The following is an 18,589-nucleotide window of genomic DNA, read 5'->3' on the forward strand; positions in this document are numbered from 1 at the left end:
TGTGTTTTGTTTATCTGACATGACATTATCTCTTTGAAGCTGTCTTAGAGGGGGGGTCACCCCCCCAAAAAAAAGCAGAATAGGCCATTTTGTTTACATGAACTTGTGACCGGGGAACAGGATCAAAGGTGTTGTTGTGTTTTGTTTACATGACCTGACATTATCTCTTTGAGGGAGCTTTGCACCTGCTAAAACAAAAAAAAGCAGATCTACAAGCTCACAACTAGATTCTGGTAGTCACTAGTAGATCTGCTATTTTTTATGATTGCCACACACAATACATAGTTTAGCCTACTGCATCTGTCATTCTGTCATTGTACATAGGCTAAATTGTCAAAATCACAGATCAGAAGCATATGTATACTACAGTATACAGAATACATCATTTTCACCTCATCAGTAGCAGGCTATAGTAAAGTAAATGAACCTATAACTTAGAGTTAGAATGGGAGGGTCTAGTACACAGTGAGTGTAACGGTAAGAATCGACACACTTTTCTTGCCAGGCAGACACCTTTTTTCGTATAACAGTGGCTTCTTATTCGGACCATGGCTGCTGATTCGGGTTGCCAGGTCTTGGGATAGGAATAAGCAACCAGGTCTATGAAAACAAGCTCAAAAGCAGCGACTACATGCCAAAAGCAGTGACTATATAATATTGTCACGGCTATTTTCAACTAGGTTTCAAGTGCCATCTGGCCTATAGTTATTTGGCCACAAGAAGGCTTCAAAACTGGACAATAGCCGTGAAAATCACATTCACAATAATACAATTCAAGCTGCAGATCGTCGGATTTCCCGACGTTCTCTTTCTAAACTCCAACCATGGATTGCCTTTCAATAAAACTATATTTGATAGACATACGATTCACCTACATTGTAGCCTAACAACAAGCTCACAATCGCAAGTTCGCAACCATTTTACAAGCAGCTTTTACAGAAAAAACAAGCCTATAGTGGCTTACAATAAGCAGACCTGGCAACTATTACCGTAGTCCACGATTCCATGGAAACTTTATGATAAGTTTTCTCCGTAATATCAACTAGATAACCCATCAAATACGACACAAACACGATAAAATGTATGTATTCTTACCATTGGCTGGTGGTTCCCACTCATCAGAGGCATAGCAGTCTAATGAGTCAGTCTCCGACTCATTTTCACTCCCTGATGCAGGAGGGAGACGCACCACCTTTGTACGTTTCCTTAAACCCTTACGACGAAGAGGGGGGTCGCCGTGTTGATCACCGGCGTCCTTCGGGGCCACAGACCCACCAGGGCCCACCGTTGGCTCTGGTGGTGGTGGTGGTGGTGCTGTTCCTCTCGTACTGGGAGCGAAGTATGAATGAATTGTTCTCTGCTGTAGCAGCGAGCCTCCGGAGAGCTGACCGCCTCCGCGATGTTTAGAGCCTCTCCCTCGCTGACCTGACATACCAACTCTACTCTATAGTCTATATCTCTCACAAATAGACTATATACTCCTACTAAATATCCTCCTTCACCTGTCTAAATCTAAACCTTACCTACTCCACACTAAATCTTCCTCCACGCCCTTTCTAACACAATATAGCTCACTTGGCACAATACAATATAACAAACTAATAATCTATCTATCTATCTAACTATAATAATCTAATCTATCTCTATATAATCACTCTCTCACTCACTCAAATTTAAATCTAACACAACTATATAAGACTATAACTAAACTAACTCAAACTCACACTCACACACTCGCTCAGTCTCTCCCTATTATCGATCCGATCACAGCAGCTCTCTCTCTCAGTCTCTCTGGCTTGTAAACAGCAATTGTTTGGACGCACAGGGAGAAAGCGTCGTGCAGGTCCCCTTTTTGAAGGTTTTTTTGGTCATATGACTTCGATCACGTGTTTTTTTGGGATCCCTTTCATGTAGTCGCACCAAATTCAGTGAGGATCTGCATACGGGGTTATTGTACAGTAAACCAATAAAAAGACCATTTCACGGTCTGAACCGTGTTTGGCACCGGACCGCTACTCTGCGCAAACACGGTTCAGACCGTGTTTGGCACCCAATGTGTTAACAGTGGGCGGGGGCATTCTGTCCAGTGGCTAAATATATATTTTTTACACAATAAAAAAGGTCCTGTGGTCTTTGATGGTCAGATGTGAGTTATTGTGGGCTAGAAGAGCTACTGTAAATAATAATAAAGAAAACGCAGAGTTATTGTGTACAAAAATACATATTTAGCCACCGGACAGAATGCCCCCGCCCACTGTAACAAAGATTGTGAAAATTGCTAACATTTTCACAATCACAATTTTCAAAAGAAAGCAGTACATCTAAAAATGTTAACACTCATCTTTTAAACATAAACTTTGGTTGTAAAAAAACAAAGTTGTCCTTTAAGTACAGTACTTGAGTAAATGTACTTAGTTACTTTACACCACTGATACGCAGTTTGTGTATATAAAATATAGATTCCCTGTGGAATCTTCTAATTACACCAACATTGTTCTTGTGAAGCTGTTAGTATTAAGTTAGATTTAGTCATTTCTGGCAGAGGGAAGCACATGATGCTTGGCGGTGAGACGGTCTGCCCAGAGAGCAGGCTGTGGTACCAGGTAGACAGACAGAGTTCAGCTTATTTATAAACATTATATTAATGTATCCATATGGTCAACTAAATATGCCTGTCTTTTTTTTTATCCCCAAAATGTGTTTGGACATCCTTAGGGGGTCTTTGACAGATATACGTCATTACTTTTGAAAAGGAAAACTGGGAACATAATAAGAAATGGCGGGTACCGGGTACTCATAAAAATGATTTAATTTTGGTTCTGCATATCGGTTCCTAGACTAATAATCGTTCAAACAAAGGCTTCATGATGACAAGTTGACTATCTGTCAGGACCTGTCCAACTTATGTGATCATATCACACATTCACACTGCACGCGCACACACACACACGCACACACGCACGCACGCACGCACGCAAATGGAAAGTGCATTACATGTTACTTTATGTATTATTTATTATTATACATTACATGTTACTTTATTTATTATTTTTTATTATACATTACATGTTACTTTATTTATTATTTATTATTATACATTACATGTTACTTTATTTATTATTTATTATTATACATTACATGTTACTTTATTTATTATTTATTATTATACATTACATGTAGAAAGTTAATTAGTGCTCAGACAGGTTATACGTCTAATATGACCAAACATTTAATAACATTAAACATTTATTACAACTCAATCAGACGTCAGGACAGACTGACAGAAACACCTGAACCATCACTCACTGTAATGGTTCTGAAACTGAGACTGAACCCCCCCTCCCCCTCCCCTAACCCTTGTGCCAGGGACCCCCCCATCTGAAAATGTTTTGTGTCAGGGACCCCCCATCTGAAAATGTTTTGTGTCAGGGACCCCCCCATCTGAAAATGTTTTGTGTCAGGGACCCCCCATCTGAACATGTTTTGTGTCAGGGACCCCCCATCTGAACATGTTTTGTGTCAGGGACCCCCCCATCTGAACATGTTTTGTGTCAGGGACCCCCCATCTGAACATGTTTTGTGTCAGGGACCCCCAAAAATGAAAATTATTCAAACTCTTTCAAGTTTCTTCAAAAATGTTCATAAATATCAGATGTAAAAGCTTGCAGCGCGGCACGATGTGATGCGCTGTGAGCTTGTAGATCTGATATTTATGAGAACCACTGTTCCAAAACACTAAAATCTAAAAGGACACTTTCCTGGTTTTAATGGGTTAACACTGATTTTACTGTGTGTGTGTGTGTGTGTGTGTGTGTGTGTGTGTGTGTGTGTGTGTGTGTGTGTGTGTGTGTGTGTGTGTGTGTGTGTGTGTGTGTGTGTGTGTGTGTGTGTGTGTGTGTGTGTGTGTGTGTCAGCTATTTTCAATAGTTTTGATTAATATGGAGATACAAGGTTTCTGCCTGACAGCAACGATATACTTTGTCTCAGTATGAAAAGTACAAATAACAGATCTACAAGATCACAACACATCACAATGTGACACATTGTGAGCTTGTAGATCTGCTATCTAATGTAATTAGATCTATCTGATTTAAACATTATCTTATACTTTCTACAAGCTCATAGCGCGGCACCAAGTGCCGCGCTATGAGCTTGTAGATCTGCTATTTTTGAATAAATCATGACATTTTCACACATCTTTGAATATATATATATTTAAGGTGAACATTTTAACTACAAATGTCTCTAAATCCTAACAGTTAAAACATTTAAATAAATGTATGTTGTTATAATGTCAGTGGTTCTCAAACTGTTTTCATGTCAAGGACCCCCACAATGATATGGATTTGGCCGCGGACCCCCACCTGAAAATATGTTGTTCCAGGGACCCCCAGAAGCAAAGATTTGAGTTAAAAAGGTTAAAACATAAATATTTATACAAAGATTTGCAAACATTTTCAAGATTTTTCAAAAATAGCAGATCGGTGCCGCGCTATGAGCTTGTAGATCTGCTGTTTTTGAGTAGCCTAAGTATAAAAGGTTAAAGTGGTTCAAATTGTTGTGATTCTATATTAACACATTTTGCTGGGGACCCCCTGGAACCCCCCCAAGGACCCCTGGGGGTCCCCGGACCCCACTTTGAGAACCATTGCTCTGAACAACCTTCATAGTCACAGTGATTCATTTAAAGGGCCAGACCACTGTGGTAGAGGTTTGGGTTGTGTAGTTACCTTGATGTCATGATGGAACTCCAAAGGACAAGAAATGTAAAATAATTTCTCCATTGATTAGAAATTAATCATTCTAAATATGCTCCTAATTACATTGTACGCTGAAACAGATCTCAAAGTCACTCTTTTAGCACATAAACAAACACAAACAAAGCTGATTCAGACAATATAGAACATCACTAAACACACTACTGAACATGTTTTATGTCAGGGACCCCCAGAAATCTTTTTTTTTTTTTTTCAAAAAGTTTCATACAATTTCAAGTTTTTTCAAAAATGTAAAAAAATAGCAGATGTACAAGCTCGCAGCGTGGCACAAAGTGACGCACTGTGAGCTTGTAGATCTGCTATATATGAGAACCACTGTTCCAAAACACTTTCCTAGTTTTAATGGGTTAACACTGAGGATTTTTTTTGTCTCAGTATGAAAATTGCAAATAACAGATCTACAAACTCACAACGCATCACAATGTGACACATTGTGAGCTTGTAGATCTGCTATCTAATTTAATTAGATCTGATTTAAACATTATCTTATACTTTCTCATAGCGCGGCACCGAGGGCCGCGCTATGAGCTTGTAGATCTGCTATTTTTTTAAGAAATCATGACATTTTCATAAATCTTTGAATATATATGTATATATTTTAAGGTGAACATTTTTAACTCAAATCTTTGCTTCTGGCCGATTAATAATAAAAAAAATCCATTGATTGAAGGAAATAAATAATATCTCCATTGATTAGAAATTGATAATTCTAAACATGCTCCTCATTGACTTACATTTTTTTTTTTTTTTTCAAAATCTTTCATACAATTTCAAGTTTTTTCAAAAATAGCAGATGTACAAGCTCACAGCGGGGCCAAAGTGATGCACTGTGAGCTTGTAGATCTGCTATTTATGAGAACCACTGTTCCAAAACACTAAAATCTAAACAAACAAAACACTTTCCTGGTTTTAATGGGTTAACACTGAGGATTGTTTTGTCTCAGTATGAAAAGTGCAAATAAAAGATCTACAAGCTCACAACACATCACAATGTGACATATTGTGAGCTTGTAGATCTGCTATCTAATTGAATTAGATCTATCTAATTGAAGCATTATCTTATACTTTGACTATTCAAAAATAGCAGATCTACAAGCTGCTACATTTATAAAATGAGTGCCGCGCTATGAGCATTAGTAACTCAAATCTTTGCTTCTGGGGGATTCTACAAATGTCTTCTAATCATGTTTCTAAACGTATGTTGTTATAATATCAGTGGTTCTCAAACTGTTTCCATGTCAAGGACCCCCACAATTATATGGATTTGGCCGCGGACCCCCATCTTAAAATATGTTGTTCCAGGGACCCCCAGAAGCAAAGATTTGAGTTACAAATGTTTGCTTAAATGTTCACGATTTTTCTAAAAGAGCAGATCGGTGCCGCGCTATGAGCTTGTAGATCTGCTATTTTTGAATAGCCTAATTATAAAAGTTGAAAAATGATTGTGATGCTATATTAACACATTTAGCTGGGGACCCATTTAACCCATTAAGACCGAGAACGCATCGCTAATCAAAAATAGCAGATCTACAAGCTCATAGCGCGGCACTATGAGCTTGTAGATCTGCTATTTTTGAAAAATCATGAAAACGTGTGCAAATCTTTGAATATTATAGTTTTATAAAGCGAACATTTGTAAAATATTTTGTTCCAGTAGATCTGCTATTTTTAAACAGCCAAAAAAAGAAAGTTTGAAAGTGGTGTAAAGTAACTAAGTACATGTATTCAAGTACTGTACTTAAGTACAATTTTGAGTATTTCCAATTTTCAGTACTTTTACTTCTACTCCACTACATCTCAGAAGCAGATATTGCACTTTTAACCCACTATTTTTTTTATTTTAAAACTTTAGTTACTTTGTAGATTTGTATTATTATTACAAACCACTTCAGCCCTATAGAGATTTCCGCCATTTAAAAATAGCAGATCTACAAGCTCACAATGAGACGCATTGTGAGCTTGTAGATCTGCTATTTTCAAAAGATTTTTTATATGTTTTATACATTTAAAAACTGGGTAATGGGACATTCTGCATTATGAGTACTTTCTACTTCTGGTACTTTAAGTACATTTAGAGCACCTATTGTTTTAATTCCGGACTTTTACTTGTAACAGAGTATTTCTACATTGCAGTATTGATACTTTTACAGTAAAATATTTGAGTACTTTTTCCACCACTTATTATTGAACAGATAAATCAAAGTTAAAATGACACAGATGTGTTCCTGGTCTTAATGGGTTAAGTTTCTAAATGTTCAGCATTAATAACATGGCCGACACAGTGACTCAGGCGTAAAGTGTTTCATTAGTTGTGATATTTTGTCTTTTGTTTTTCTCACAGATTCCTGTCAGCTTTCACTGGATGAAAACACAGTGAACAACGACCTCATCCTGTCAGAGGAGAACAGGAGGGTGACTGATACACACCAAGACCAACATCATCCTGAACATCCACACAGATTTACCTCTAGGTTTCAGGTGTTGAGTAAAGAGAGTCTGCCTGAACGTTGTTACTTTGAAGTAAAATGGAGTGGATATGATGTTGGTGTAGCAGTCAGTTATATAGACATCAACAGAAAGGAGGAGGGGCCATCAGGCTTTGGTAACAATGACAAGTCCTGGAGGTTATATTGGTCTAATGGTTCAGTCTACAGGTTCTATCACAACAGCATTCAGAGTAAACTGTCAGGACCTGATGTCTCCACAGGGGGGGGTGTGAGGGGTGAGGGGGTAATGGGCGTGTACACAGATCACAGAGCAGGTACTGTGTCTTTCTACTGTATTAAAGACAACAAACAGACCCTCCTCTATACAGTAAACACCACCTTCACACAACCTCTATATGCAGGGATATGGGTTTATGGTACAGCAGAGGTGTGTGAGATCTGGTAAACGTGTTGAAACACTTACACCCTACAGTATGTATATAGAATATATAGTAGAGCTTACAGATACAGTATATACATACTACTGTACTTAGCTGACTGGGGTCCCCCAGGGGTCTGTACTTGACCCCCCGCCTCCAGTGCAATGCTTGTAGATCTGATATTTTCAAACGGGGGGGGGGGGGGGGGGGGGGGGGGGTGTTAACCTGACACCGGCAAATGGAAGAAGCTATTGCGACACAACTTTGTTTCACAGGCTAAGACTCAATACCGCCCTCATCTGGCTAGTCAGGTTAGGGATGCGTTGTGAGCTTTTAGATCTGCTATTTTCAGACAGGGGGTTGTGTTGTAAATTTGTAGATCTGCTATTTTCAGACAGGGTGGATGCGTTGTGAGCTTGTAGATCTGCTATTTTCAGACAGGGGGGATGCATTGTGAGCTTGTAGATCCATTCCACATTAAGTTAGCTCCACCATTGAGAAGTTAAAATCCAAACTAAAGGCTCTGTTGTTGTTTGTTGTTGTTTTGTTTGTATTAGTTTTAGTTTTCTGGTTACGTAATAGGCTTTTATTATAGCTTTGTGAATAGATCTCACAGTCTATATGTTGATATTGTCTCTTAAAGCACGTTGGGTTTTTAAATGTGCTGCAGTATACAAATAAACTTGACTTGACTTGACAACCTCAATCTGTTTTTATTATTACAAACCTATATATTTATATCAAAAACATCAAACAAGTCATTACCACGGACCCCCATCTCAACATATGTTGTTCCAGGGACCCCCATCTCAACATATGTTGTTCCAGGGACCCCCAGAAGCAAACATTTGAGTTGCCGCGGTATGAGCTTGTATATCTGCTATATATGTTTGAATAGCCTAAGTAAATTATAAAAGGTTAAAGTGGTTAAAATGATTGTGATGCTTTATTAGCAAATTTTGCTGGGGACCCCCTGGAACCCCCCCAAGGACCCCTGGGGGTCCCCTGACCCCACGTTTTAACACAATGTGTTAATAAAGCTTCACAATAATTTTAACCCTTTATCCATATTTAATACTTTGGCCATTGAAAAATAGCAGATCTACAAGCTAAATAATCTACAAGTTCATAGGGCGGCACTAAGGCGAACATTTTGAACTCAAATCTTTGCTTCTGGGGGGTCCCTGGAACAATATATTTTCAGGTGGGGGTCCGCGGCCAAATACATATCATTTTGGGGGTCCTTGACATGAAAAAAATTCAGAACCACTGATATTATAACAACATACGTTTTCTTCAAAAACTGTTAAGATTTAGAAGATTTAGAATGTCAAGGACCCCACATTTATATATATTTGGCCACGGACCCCCATCTCAAAATGTTTTGTTCCAGGGACCCCCAGAAGCAAAGATTTGAGTTACTAATGTTCACTTTAAAAACATATATATATTCAAAGATTTGCACACATTTTCATGATTTAAAAAAAACAGCAGATCTACAAGCTCGTAGCGCGGCACTCGGTGCCGCGCTACGAGCTTGTAGATCTGCTGTTTTTGAACAGCCAAAGTATAAGATAAGTCCAGGTGTGCCTCAGAATACTGTGATAATATTAGTTATTAATATCACTTCAGTTTATCCTCTCAGAGCCTCTAGACTCAGTAAAACACTCTGTACTTGGTGCCTTCTTTTTTTCAACCAAACACATCAGATCTACAAGCTTGTAGATCTGCTATTTGTAGTGGTTGTTCCTCCTAGTGGGGTTCACGTGGTTAAAGGTGAAGTATAAAGTTATGTTCAATCTGTCCTTTAATGGAAAGTGATTTCCTCTTAAAGTGTATCTTAGAGGGAAAGATTTACATATTCATGAATCGTAATATGACATAAATGTAAGCTTCTATAAAGCACTGCTTCTCAAAGTGGGGTCCGGGGACCCCCAGGGGTCCTTGAGGGGGTTCCAGCGGGTCCTCAGCAAAACGTGCTAAAACAGCATCACAGTCATTTTATATCTTGGCTGTTCAAAAATATCAGATCTACAAGCTCACAGTGCGTCACTTTGTGCCACGCTGCGAGCTTGTAGATCTGATGTTTTTGATTTTTTTTTTTAACACAAATCTCCATCGGGGTGTGTGTGTGTGTGTGTGTGTGTGTGTGTGTGTGTGTGTGTGTGTGTGTGTGTGTGTGTGTGTGTGTGTGTGTGTGTGTGTGTGTGTGTGTGAATGTAATGCACAATCTATGTAAAGCACTTTGGTTAAAAGCGCTGTATAAATGCACCATTTACCATTTTTGGGGCCCCCAATAAGTGACGCTTGGACACTGACTAATCCTGCACCGTGATTGGCTAATGGTCTACGACGCAGTCTACACCCCTAACCCTTCCACAGTCAATGCAAATACCAGTCTACACCCCTAACCCTTCCACAGTCAATGCAAATCTATAGCTGTAATGTGATTGGCTGGTTGACTCTATTCAGGACTGTGATTGGCTAGAGAAACACATGACACATGTGCAGCCCTATGAATAGCAGTATGGCACTTAAAAAAAACACATTTATGTTTTTTTGTGAGTGAGTCATGTAATGACCACACACCGCCCACTTCACACTGGGTGTGATTTTTATATTGTTCGTCAGTAACGTCCTCTAACTCAGCTCAAAGCCCCTCCCACCTGAAAAGACTGACCACTATTTTACACATTTGTTGTTTTCATCAACAAATTGACTCCTATAACAAACACACTGGATAGAACAATAACAGCATCACACGTGATAAACTGAATTGTTTTAACACTCTACAGTATCTTCATATTATTGCCTAAAACCTAAACATCACATTTATGTGTACACTGTATCAGAGAACATTATTTTATACTCTCTTTCTTGCCATTAAGGCTAAGGTATTTTTTTCCCTCATGCATTCGGTTTAAAATACCCAACAACAGGTTTAATAAGGACAGAGGAGCAGAGATGTGTTTCCAGTACAAATATATAATGATTTTATTTAGGCTCATAGTGTGGTATGCTATGTCCTAAAAACACCTCCCGTAGGATTGTTGTCCAAACTATCAGAAATTGATGGGGTTTAAAATGTATTTATTAAACTTTAGAAGCAGCCAGAAGAATATTTGGGTTGGGGTCTTTCCTCAGCTGAGACACACCAGACTGACCCCAGACTGACCCCTCATTGTTAATATAAGAAATAAAACGTTGTGTGGAGACCATGTAAGTCCATGTGTCTCTGTGTCATCTTGTTTTTCATGTAAGTCCACGTGTCTCTGTGCCATCTTGTTTTTCATGTAAGTCCATGTGTCTCTATGCCATCTTGTTTTTCATGTAAGTCCACGTGTCTCTGTGCCATCTTGTTTTTCATGTAAGTCCATGTGTCTCTGTGCCATCTTGTTTTTCATGTAAGTCCATGTGTCTCTGTGCCATCTTGTTTTTCATGTAAGTCCACGTGTCTCTGTGCCATCTTGTTTTTCATGTAAGTCCATGTGTCTCTGTGCCATCTTGTTTTTCATGTAAGTCCATGTGTCTCTGTGCCATCTTGTTTTTCATGTAAGTCCACGTGTCTCTGTGCCATCTTGTTTTTCATGTAAGTCCACGTGTCTCTGTGCCATCTTGTTTTTCATGTAAGTCCATGTGTCTCTGTGTCATCTTGTTCTTCATGTAAGTCCATGTGTCTCTGTGCCATCTTGTTTTGACAGGATGAAGTTGGCCGCTGTGCATGTAGCACCACCATCTTGTTTTGACAAGGTGAAGTTAACGGTTGTGTGTGTTGGTACATATGAACCTGCAGCTAACAGCTCTGTCTGCTGTGGTGTAGAGAACATCACCAGAGGAGAGGAAGTGGGCACAAAGAAGGCTGTAGATCATGTTTAGCACTGAGAAATGACAGATGTTAAAAACCTTCAACCTAACCACATCCCTATGCCTTGCAAACAACCACCCCTGCCTCTCTGCAACCACCATCCAATGAAAAAACATAGTCAGCTCTGTCTGGTGTAGAGTATAGCTAGAGTCTGGTGTAGAGTATAGCTAGAGAGGACACTTGTCATGTAATTGTTGGCAGAAATGTTCATTAATTGCAAAAATCCTTAAAAAGGACACAACACATCACAATGACACTGACTTGAGAGCTTGTAGATAGTTATTTTTGTGTGACATAGTCGTATGACTGAAGTATAAAATAGGGCTTAAGTGGTTAATATATGCATCTAATCAATCCATTAGGATAGTACAGGATTATTATTGTTTGCCATACTTAGATTCAAAACTAAAGGTTACAGTGACAAAGTGCTTAGTACTTAGAGAGAGCTTGTGATAAAGAGAGGACTAGCCTGTTAACTCCTAAACCTGCTTGTGCAAACACTGGTATTTGTTATCTAGTGATCCTAATGTGGGTCATGTATTTAAGGAGCTCCCATGTTTCAGCACAAACGTGTCAAAATGTAAGGGACTCCTTAGTGAGAGCAGACTGTTATGTTCCACCACAACATTTTATGTCTGATTTGCCTACGGACAACTTCCTGTGTTTTAATTGTGTTCATTGTAACACAATGATCAGAGGTAATCATATTTTACACCCACATTCAGGTAGAAAAATGGATGTCAAGAGTATTATCACCTGTAAAACTAAGTTTGTGGTATATGTGTTAAAATGCCCTTGTGGCCTTTGTTACGTGGCTAAAACCAAAAGAGAACTTAAAGTGAGGATTTCAGAACATAAAATAAATATTACAAACAAGGATGAAAAATGGCCTGTGGTTAGACATTTAATGCAGTGGGACATGAGGTTTGCTCTCTGAGGTTCCAGGTATAAAGGCATATTTACACTCTTTAGTGCAATTTAAAGTCTAACAATAAGGGTTACGCCTCTTTCATGTGATACTGTATGTACTGTGGTATTTAAAATGTGCTTTGAGTCTTTTATAACGTATTTTCGAAAAAAATCTGAGTCAGTCTTTATATAGGGGTTTCTAACTCACATAGACATGGGTTTTCAAAAAAAAATAATCTAAAAATGTGTTCTAAAAATGGACTATTTAGTTGTTTGCTTCTTGTTGTTGACCTTCCTGTAGAAAATGTTGTGTTTGATGTAACATGCAAATATGATTCTCACCTGGACCGCTTTGTGTGAGGCACCGAGGTCCCCTTTATAAGAGACACTGATTTGTGTATGCTTCACACACACTGAGGAAGGCCTGTGGGGGGTGTGGGGGGGGGGGGCACACAGCATATACATCCAAACATTATGTACATGAGAGCATAGCAGCTGGTACAGTATATACTGTTCATGACATTGACATTAAGGTGCCAGAGTGCGTTGTGCATGAGATTAAGGTGCAGAGTATCAGCAAGTGTCAAGTTCACATAGTCCACATAAAGTATCTTTTACTGGTATAATCCACAGTTAGGTCCATGAGGAAAGCAAAGTCCAACCTGATGACAGGCGGTGGTCAACAAGCTTTAATCTGGGTCAAATCTACAAAATGAGTTCAAAATAAAAACATAGGATTGGGATCAGTTTGATCAGTTTGATCCCAAACAATCAGGATTACCTTGATTCCACATGGAGTGTGAATTACCAGAGTAAAATACATTTAATTTAAACATGTGTTTCAATATAAATAAGATGGTAAAGTTTGTAAATTGAAATGGTACAACATCATTTTTAGCCTTTATGGTTGATTATTCATTTATTTGTGTCACATGTATACTTGCTGACCACTCCTTTGGGCCCTTTATCTTAAAGTCAGGTCAGTCCTTACTGCCACAAACCTAGAAAAGGTCATCCATGCTTTAATCTCATTTCTGCACTTTATTCAGGTATCAGAAAGCTAAATGTTGCAATTGATACAAAACGCTGCTCCTAGGCTTTTGACACACAAGAGAAGTGAACACATTACACCAGTCCTTGCTGCCCTTCATTGATTATATGTGAGTTTTAGTATTAATTTAATGTGTTTACTGCTTGTTTTTAAAGCTGTGACGCTCCTGCTTATATGTGTGATATTTTAACTCTCTATGAGCCTGGCCTTTGCCTTAGATCATCCAGCAGTGATACAGGGCTTTAGTCATGCTGCTGTTTAACTCACAGCCTGGGGATCTCAGGAAAACTCACTATCCTCTTTTAAATGTCTTCTTACAAGATGTTTATTAATCAATTAATTGTTGTCATTTTTTTATTCTGGGTCTAGGATTCACTTTTTAACCATTTAACAAAAAGCTTTATGTTTTTCCTCTCCAGCAATAACAAACATATTTTTTATGTTTTTCGGGGGGTTTTATGACCTCAATTACAACCTACTAATAGACTATAAGGGGCAAAAGCCAGGAAAAAAGTTGGGAGCTCTATTTCAATTGTGCACTAACATTGTTGGCTAATTTTAACGACCCTGTCAGTTATTTAAGTTCCTTCCTGCCATGTCAGCACAACTCATTCTGGGTGACATGACTAAGCCTACTCTTAACAGATGAATAGGTATCTAACTTAACATTTCTCCGTCCCCTTACAGGGGTGATCTTTACTGGAAATGAATGCCGTCTTTTCCCACCTAGAACCGTTAGCAATAATGATGCTCCACCTCCCTTCAGTTTAATTCCCCCCCCCCCCCCGGTACTGTTTCACATGGCTACCAATACATTTCATCAAAGCGTTTGGTAAATGTCTGCTCAACCAGCCTGCTGATGAAACCTATTTCCCTTCAGACATTGACAATGAGGACAACAATATGTTTTACTGGGGGCTTCACATCATTAGATCATTCACTCATATGCAGGGCTGGACTGGGACATAAATTCGACCCTGACATTTTGGCCAAGACCGGCCCACCACAACCACACGATACTCTACCGCCCCGCTCCGTGGAGGCACATGCCCTTAATACCACCACTTTTACTAAAAAACAACCCTCCATGTTCTGGAGCCTTGAGTGAAATAAATGATAACTACACAGCCCATAAACAACTACACAACCTATAAATATGATAGTTAGGGCCTGGGCCGTAGCGTGACGGTCCAGGCACCCTAGGCTCCAACGCCAGTCTGACAGCGTGTCGCGGGTTCGACTCCAGTTCCTGTCGATCTTTGCTGCGTGTCACCCCCCCATCTCTTTCACCATTTCCTGTCAGCCTACTTTCCCTATCCCTCTATAAATAAAGGCATAAAACAATATATTTATGATAGTTAGCCCACAGCAGGGGTTCCCAACCATGTACCAGCGGTCTGTGAGAAGGCGGTCGAAGCACACCCTTTCAACATATTGTCACGTGTCACGTGAAGCTTGACCAATGTTAGCTTGGTGGACACACGGAAGGACAGGAACGAAAACATAGTCTCCTGGCGGAGACAATGAATCTAATGATGAATGTATGAATTATTATTAATGTTAATTAATAGATTCATTTTATGTATTTATTGTTAAAGCTCACTACAAGCTCAGAACATGTGAGCGTGTAGATAAGCTCTTTTCACTATTTTAGATGGAAAGAACTGAATATTTAACCCATGACCCATGAAGAATATCGGCTTATCAGCTTTTTGGGTTTCGGGTTTGGGTTTTTGGGTTCAAATATGATTATTTTGGGGGCTCCACAGTTCAAATATGATTATTTTGGGGGGTCCACAGTTCAAATATGATTATTTTGGGGGGTCCATAGTTCAAATATGATTATTTTGGGGGGTCCACAGTTCAAATTATGTTCAGTTTGAGAACCAGTGTCTAAAAAATAACAAAGATATTTCACCAGGAATATAAAATCCATAAAGTAACGATTACGTCATAACAAGACAAATGGTACCAAGAGGTGTATATGAATACAAAAGGAGAACAACATATTAATTTAGATTATTAACCACTTTAAGACCCTATTATACTTCATCATACGACGCATAGCAAAAGTAGCTGATCTACAAGCTCACAAAGCAGGCTAAGATAAAAACAATGAAATAATGAAGGAACTATTCTGGACATGAGAGACAAAACAGAAGTGTGATCTACTTGAGGACACACAACTCAGCAGTTTCTCCAGTTCCTCTATCCATAGGATAAAGATAAAGTCCAACATGGAGCTTGTGTGTGAACGTGGTGTGGACTGTGTGGAGGAGAGTCATGGTGTCAGACACACTGTAGAAGGACAGAGTTCCTGCACTGTGGTCCAGGTACACTCCTACTCTGGAGGACACACGGCCTGGGATGTCAGTACTAATGCCTCTGTGTGTGAAACTAGAACCTTGTTTGTTACACCGTAAAGACCATGATTTATCATTGGTTCCAAATCTACTGGTATCACCACCAGTCCCTGTCCTGCTGGTATCTTTATATGAGACTGCTATATAAACGATGTCTCCTCTCCACTCTACCTCCCAGTAACAGCGTCCAGTCAGACCCTCTTTACTCAGAACCTGAGCCCAGGTTCCAGTGAATCTCTCTGGGTGATCAGGATGTGATTGTGATTTGTTCATCATTGTTATTTTTCTGTTCCCTTTAGACAGAGACAGGAGTTGATGAGCTGTGTTTGGATCAAGTGTGATTGGAAGTGAATATTTTAAGAAGTCAGCTCTGGTCTTGGGTTCTGCTGGTGTTGACAGTGAAACATCCACTCTGGTCACTGTCTCTGAGACGTTTGTCCCTTCCTCTGTAAGAATGACTGGTGGTGTTGACAGTACTGTCTGGCCACTGTGAATAGATTTGTTCTTCTTCTTTTTTGATTTCTTCACTCTGTTCACTGTCTCTGAGACGTTTGTCCCTTCCTCTGTAAGGATGGCCTCTAGTCTGTCTCTCATCTTGGACACGGCCACAGTCACATCTTCAAAGTATCTCAGAGGACGGACATTGCTGCTGACTGGGTGTGTAGATTCACTGATCGTTGAGAGGGAGGAGGTGTAACGCTGTAGAAAATGGATGTGATCCTCTGTGAGTGAGAGCTGCTCCAGCTCAGCGTGTCTCCTCCTCAGCTCAGTGACCTCCTGCTCCACACGCCTCCTCAGTTCTTCAGCACGACTCACTTCACGTTCCTGCTGCTCTCTGATCTGCTCCCTCACCTCAGATCGTCTTCTCTCCATGGAAGAGAAGAGCTCAGTAAAGATGGTGTCACTGTCCTCCACTGCTCTGTCAGCACAGTGGTTGATGGACTCCACCTCCTGGTGAAGCACCTTCAGGTCTTTCTCTCTCTCCTGGATTCTCTGCTGGATGTTCTGCTGACTCGTATCGAGCTCTTTCTGTCTCTCAGTACGTTCTGCTGCAGCCGAGATCGTATCATGACCTTTGTGTTCGTCCACGGAGCACAGAGAGCAGACACACTGCTGATCGGTACGACAGAAAAGCTTCTTCAACTCGTCGTGACGAGAGCAGATGTTCTCCTGAAGCTCGCTGGAGGCTTTGACCAGCTTGTGTCTCTTAAAGGCAGGAGACTGATAGTGAGGCTGGAGGTGAGTGTCACAGTAAGAGACCAGACACTGAAGACAAGTCTTCACAGCTTTCAGTCTCCTCCCAGTGCAGACATCACAGGCCACATCTCCAGGTCCAGCGTAGCAGTGATCAGGAGGAACAGCTTGGAGTCCTGTTGATAGTTTGATACATAATTATGTATTTATCAATCTGATAAAAATATATTTCATTTGTATGTGCCTGTATACAGTATACCCTCATATGTGGTAGCCTAGGAGCCAGCGTGTCTCTGCTGCCTGATAACTAACTTGTTTTTATTAGTCTATCTGCCTTAACACCAATCTGTGTCAGACTGTGTCTAACATATTTTTCCCCCTCAAGTTGTTATAAATATTGTGCATAAGTGAGGTTGCAGCGACCCTGGTTGCCTAGGAGACACAAGATAGACAGACAGCTGGGATGGCAATGACGTCATGAGAAGGACGAACCACCGTTTATCACAACATGTGTTTACATTTCTGTACTCGCTGCTTAAGCTTCATAAAACTATCTGGGAAGCATCAGCTTCATCACTAATCATTTCCCACGCTCATGACGTATTTTTTCGGGATAAAACCTATTTTTGTAATAAGATGTTTCATCTCTTTATTGGTTTAGTACATTTATATAAATATAAATCAGTTTGCAAGATTGATCTGTTTTGAACAAAATGCCTCAAATCATGAAGGCAGCGTCTGATTGCGGTGAAACTTCTCACTACGCTTAAGAACAAATGCTACCCTTTTAACATTACCCTATTATAGCGCCACCAGGAGGCTGTTTTTTGCAAAACTTTTTCTTTTATATTACTCCTACAACTTTTATCCAAACATCATGCAAATCGGTACACAGTATCTCTATAGTCAACTGTTTACTGTTGAGTGACAAAACAATGTTGTACATTAAGATAATCATGTGGGGACCCTCCTGTTACTGGGATGTAGAGTGGAGAGGAGTGGAGGAGGTGTTTTTATATAAAGTTACCAGCAGATCAGGGTCTGGTGATGAATGTCTATTTGGATACAATGATAAATCATGGTGTTTACGGTGTACCAGACAATGCTATGGTTTCCTACACAGAGGCATTGATACTGGCATCCCAGGTCGTGTGTCCTCCAGAGTAGGAGTGAACCTGGACCACAGTGCAGGTACTCTGTCCTTCTACATCAGAGGTGATGCAACTTTGATGATGGAGAGGGCCACTATATTTACACACTCACTCCAGAGGGCCACTATATTTACACACTCACTCCAGAGGGCCACTATGTATATACTATCTATGCTGTACTCTGCCTATTTGTATGCTCCAATCTGCCTCAATTGTATTTGTTTAATTTCATCACTGTGTTTAATGTATTAATAAAATGTGTTGATGTTTAATGTGTTCGCAGTCGCACTGCTTTTATAATAGCTAATTCATTGAAATATGCAAATGATCTAATTGAATATTATGCACAATACAAAAATGTATGAAACAGAAATGGATTCTACATTAAAAAAACAGATGAAAGGAGAAATGT

The 18,589-nt window shown here is 39.7% G+C and overlaps 2 protein-coding genes across 2 annotated transcripts in view; one reads left to right on the forward strand and one right to left on the reverse strand.

Moving 5' to 3' along the window:
* The window catches only part of LOC311041257 (protein NLRC3-like), a 151,664-nt gene extending 143,832 nt beyond the window's left edge, over positions 1-7,832 (forward strand). The window contains exon 14 of the mRNA XM_084086160.1: positions 7,120-7,832. Within this exon, the coding sequence (XP_083942286.1) occupies positions 7,120-7,670 (551 nt within the window). The 3' untranslated portion in view covers positions 7,671-7,832. The remainder of the gene's footprint in view (positions 1-7,119) is intronic.
* A 7,206-nt stretch (positions 7,833-15,038) lies between these two features.
* LOC311041253 (E3 ubiquitin/ISG15 ligase TRIM25-like) overlaps positions 15,039-18,589 on the reverse strand; it is a gene marked incomplete at its 5' end in the record, with an annotated part of 87,940 nt that continues 84,389 nt past the window's right edge. The window contains one exon of the mRNA XM_084086154.1: positions 15,039-17,202. Within this exon, the coding sequence (XP_083942280.1) occupies positions 15,638-17,202 (1,565 nt within the window). The 3' untranslated portion in view covers positions 15,039-15,637. The remainder of the gene's footprint in view (positions 17,203-18,589) is intronic.

The sequence above is a fragment of the Gymnoscopelus microlampas genome (assembly GCF_963454915.1).
Source record: "Gymnoscopelus microlampas genome assembly, contig: SCAFFOLD_38, whole genome shotgun sequence".
Classification (NCBI taxonomy): Eukaryota; Metazoa; Chordata; class Actinopteri; order Myctophiformes; family Myctophidae; genus Gymnoscopelus; species Gymnoscopelus microlampas.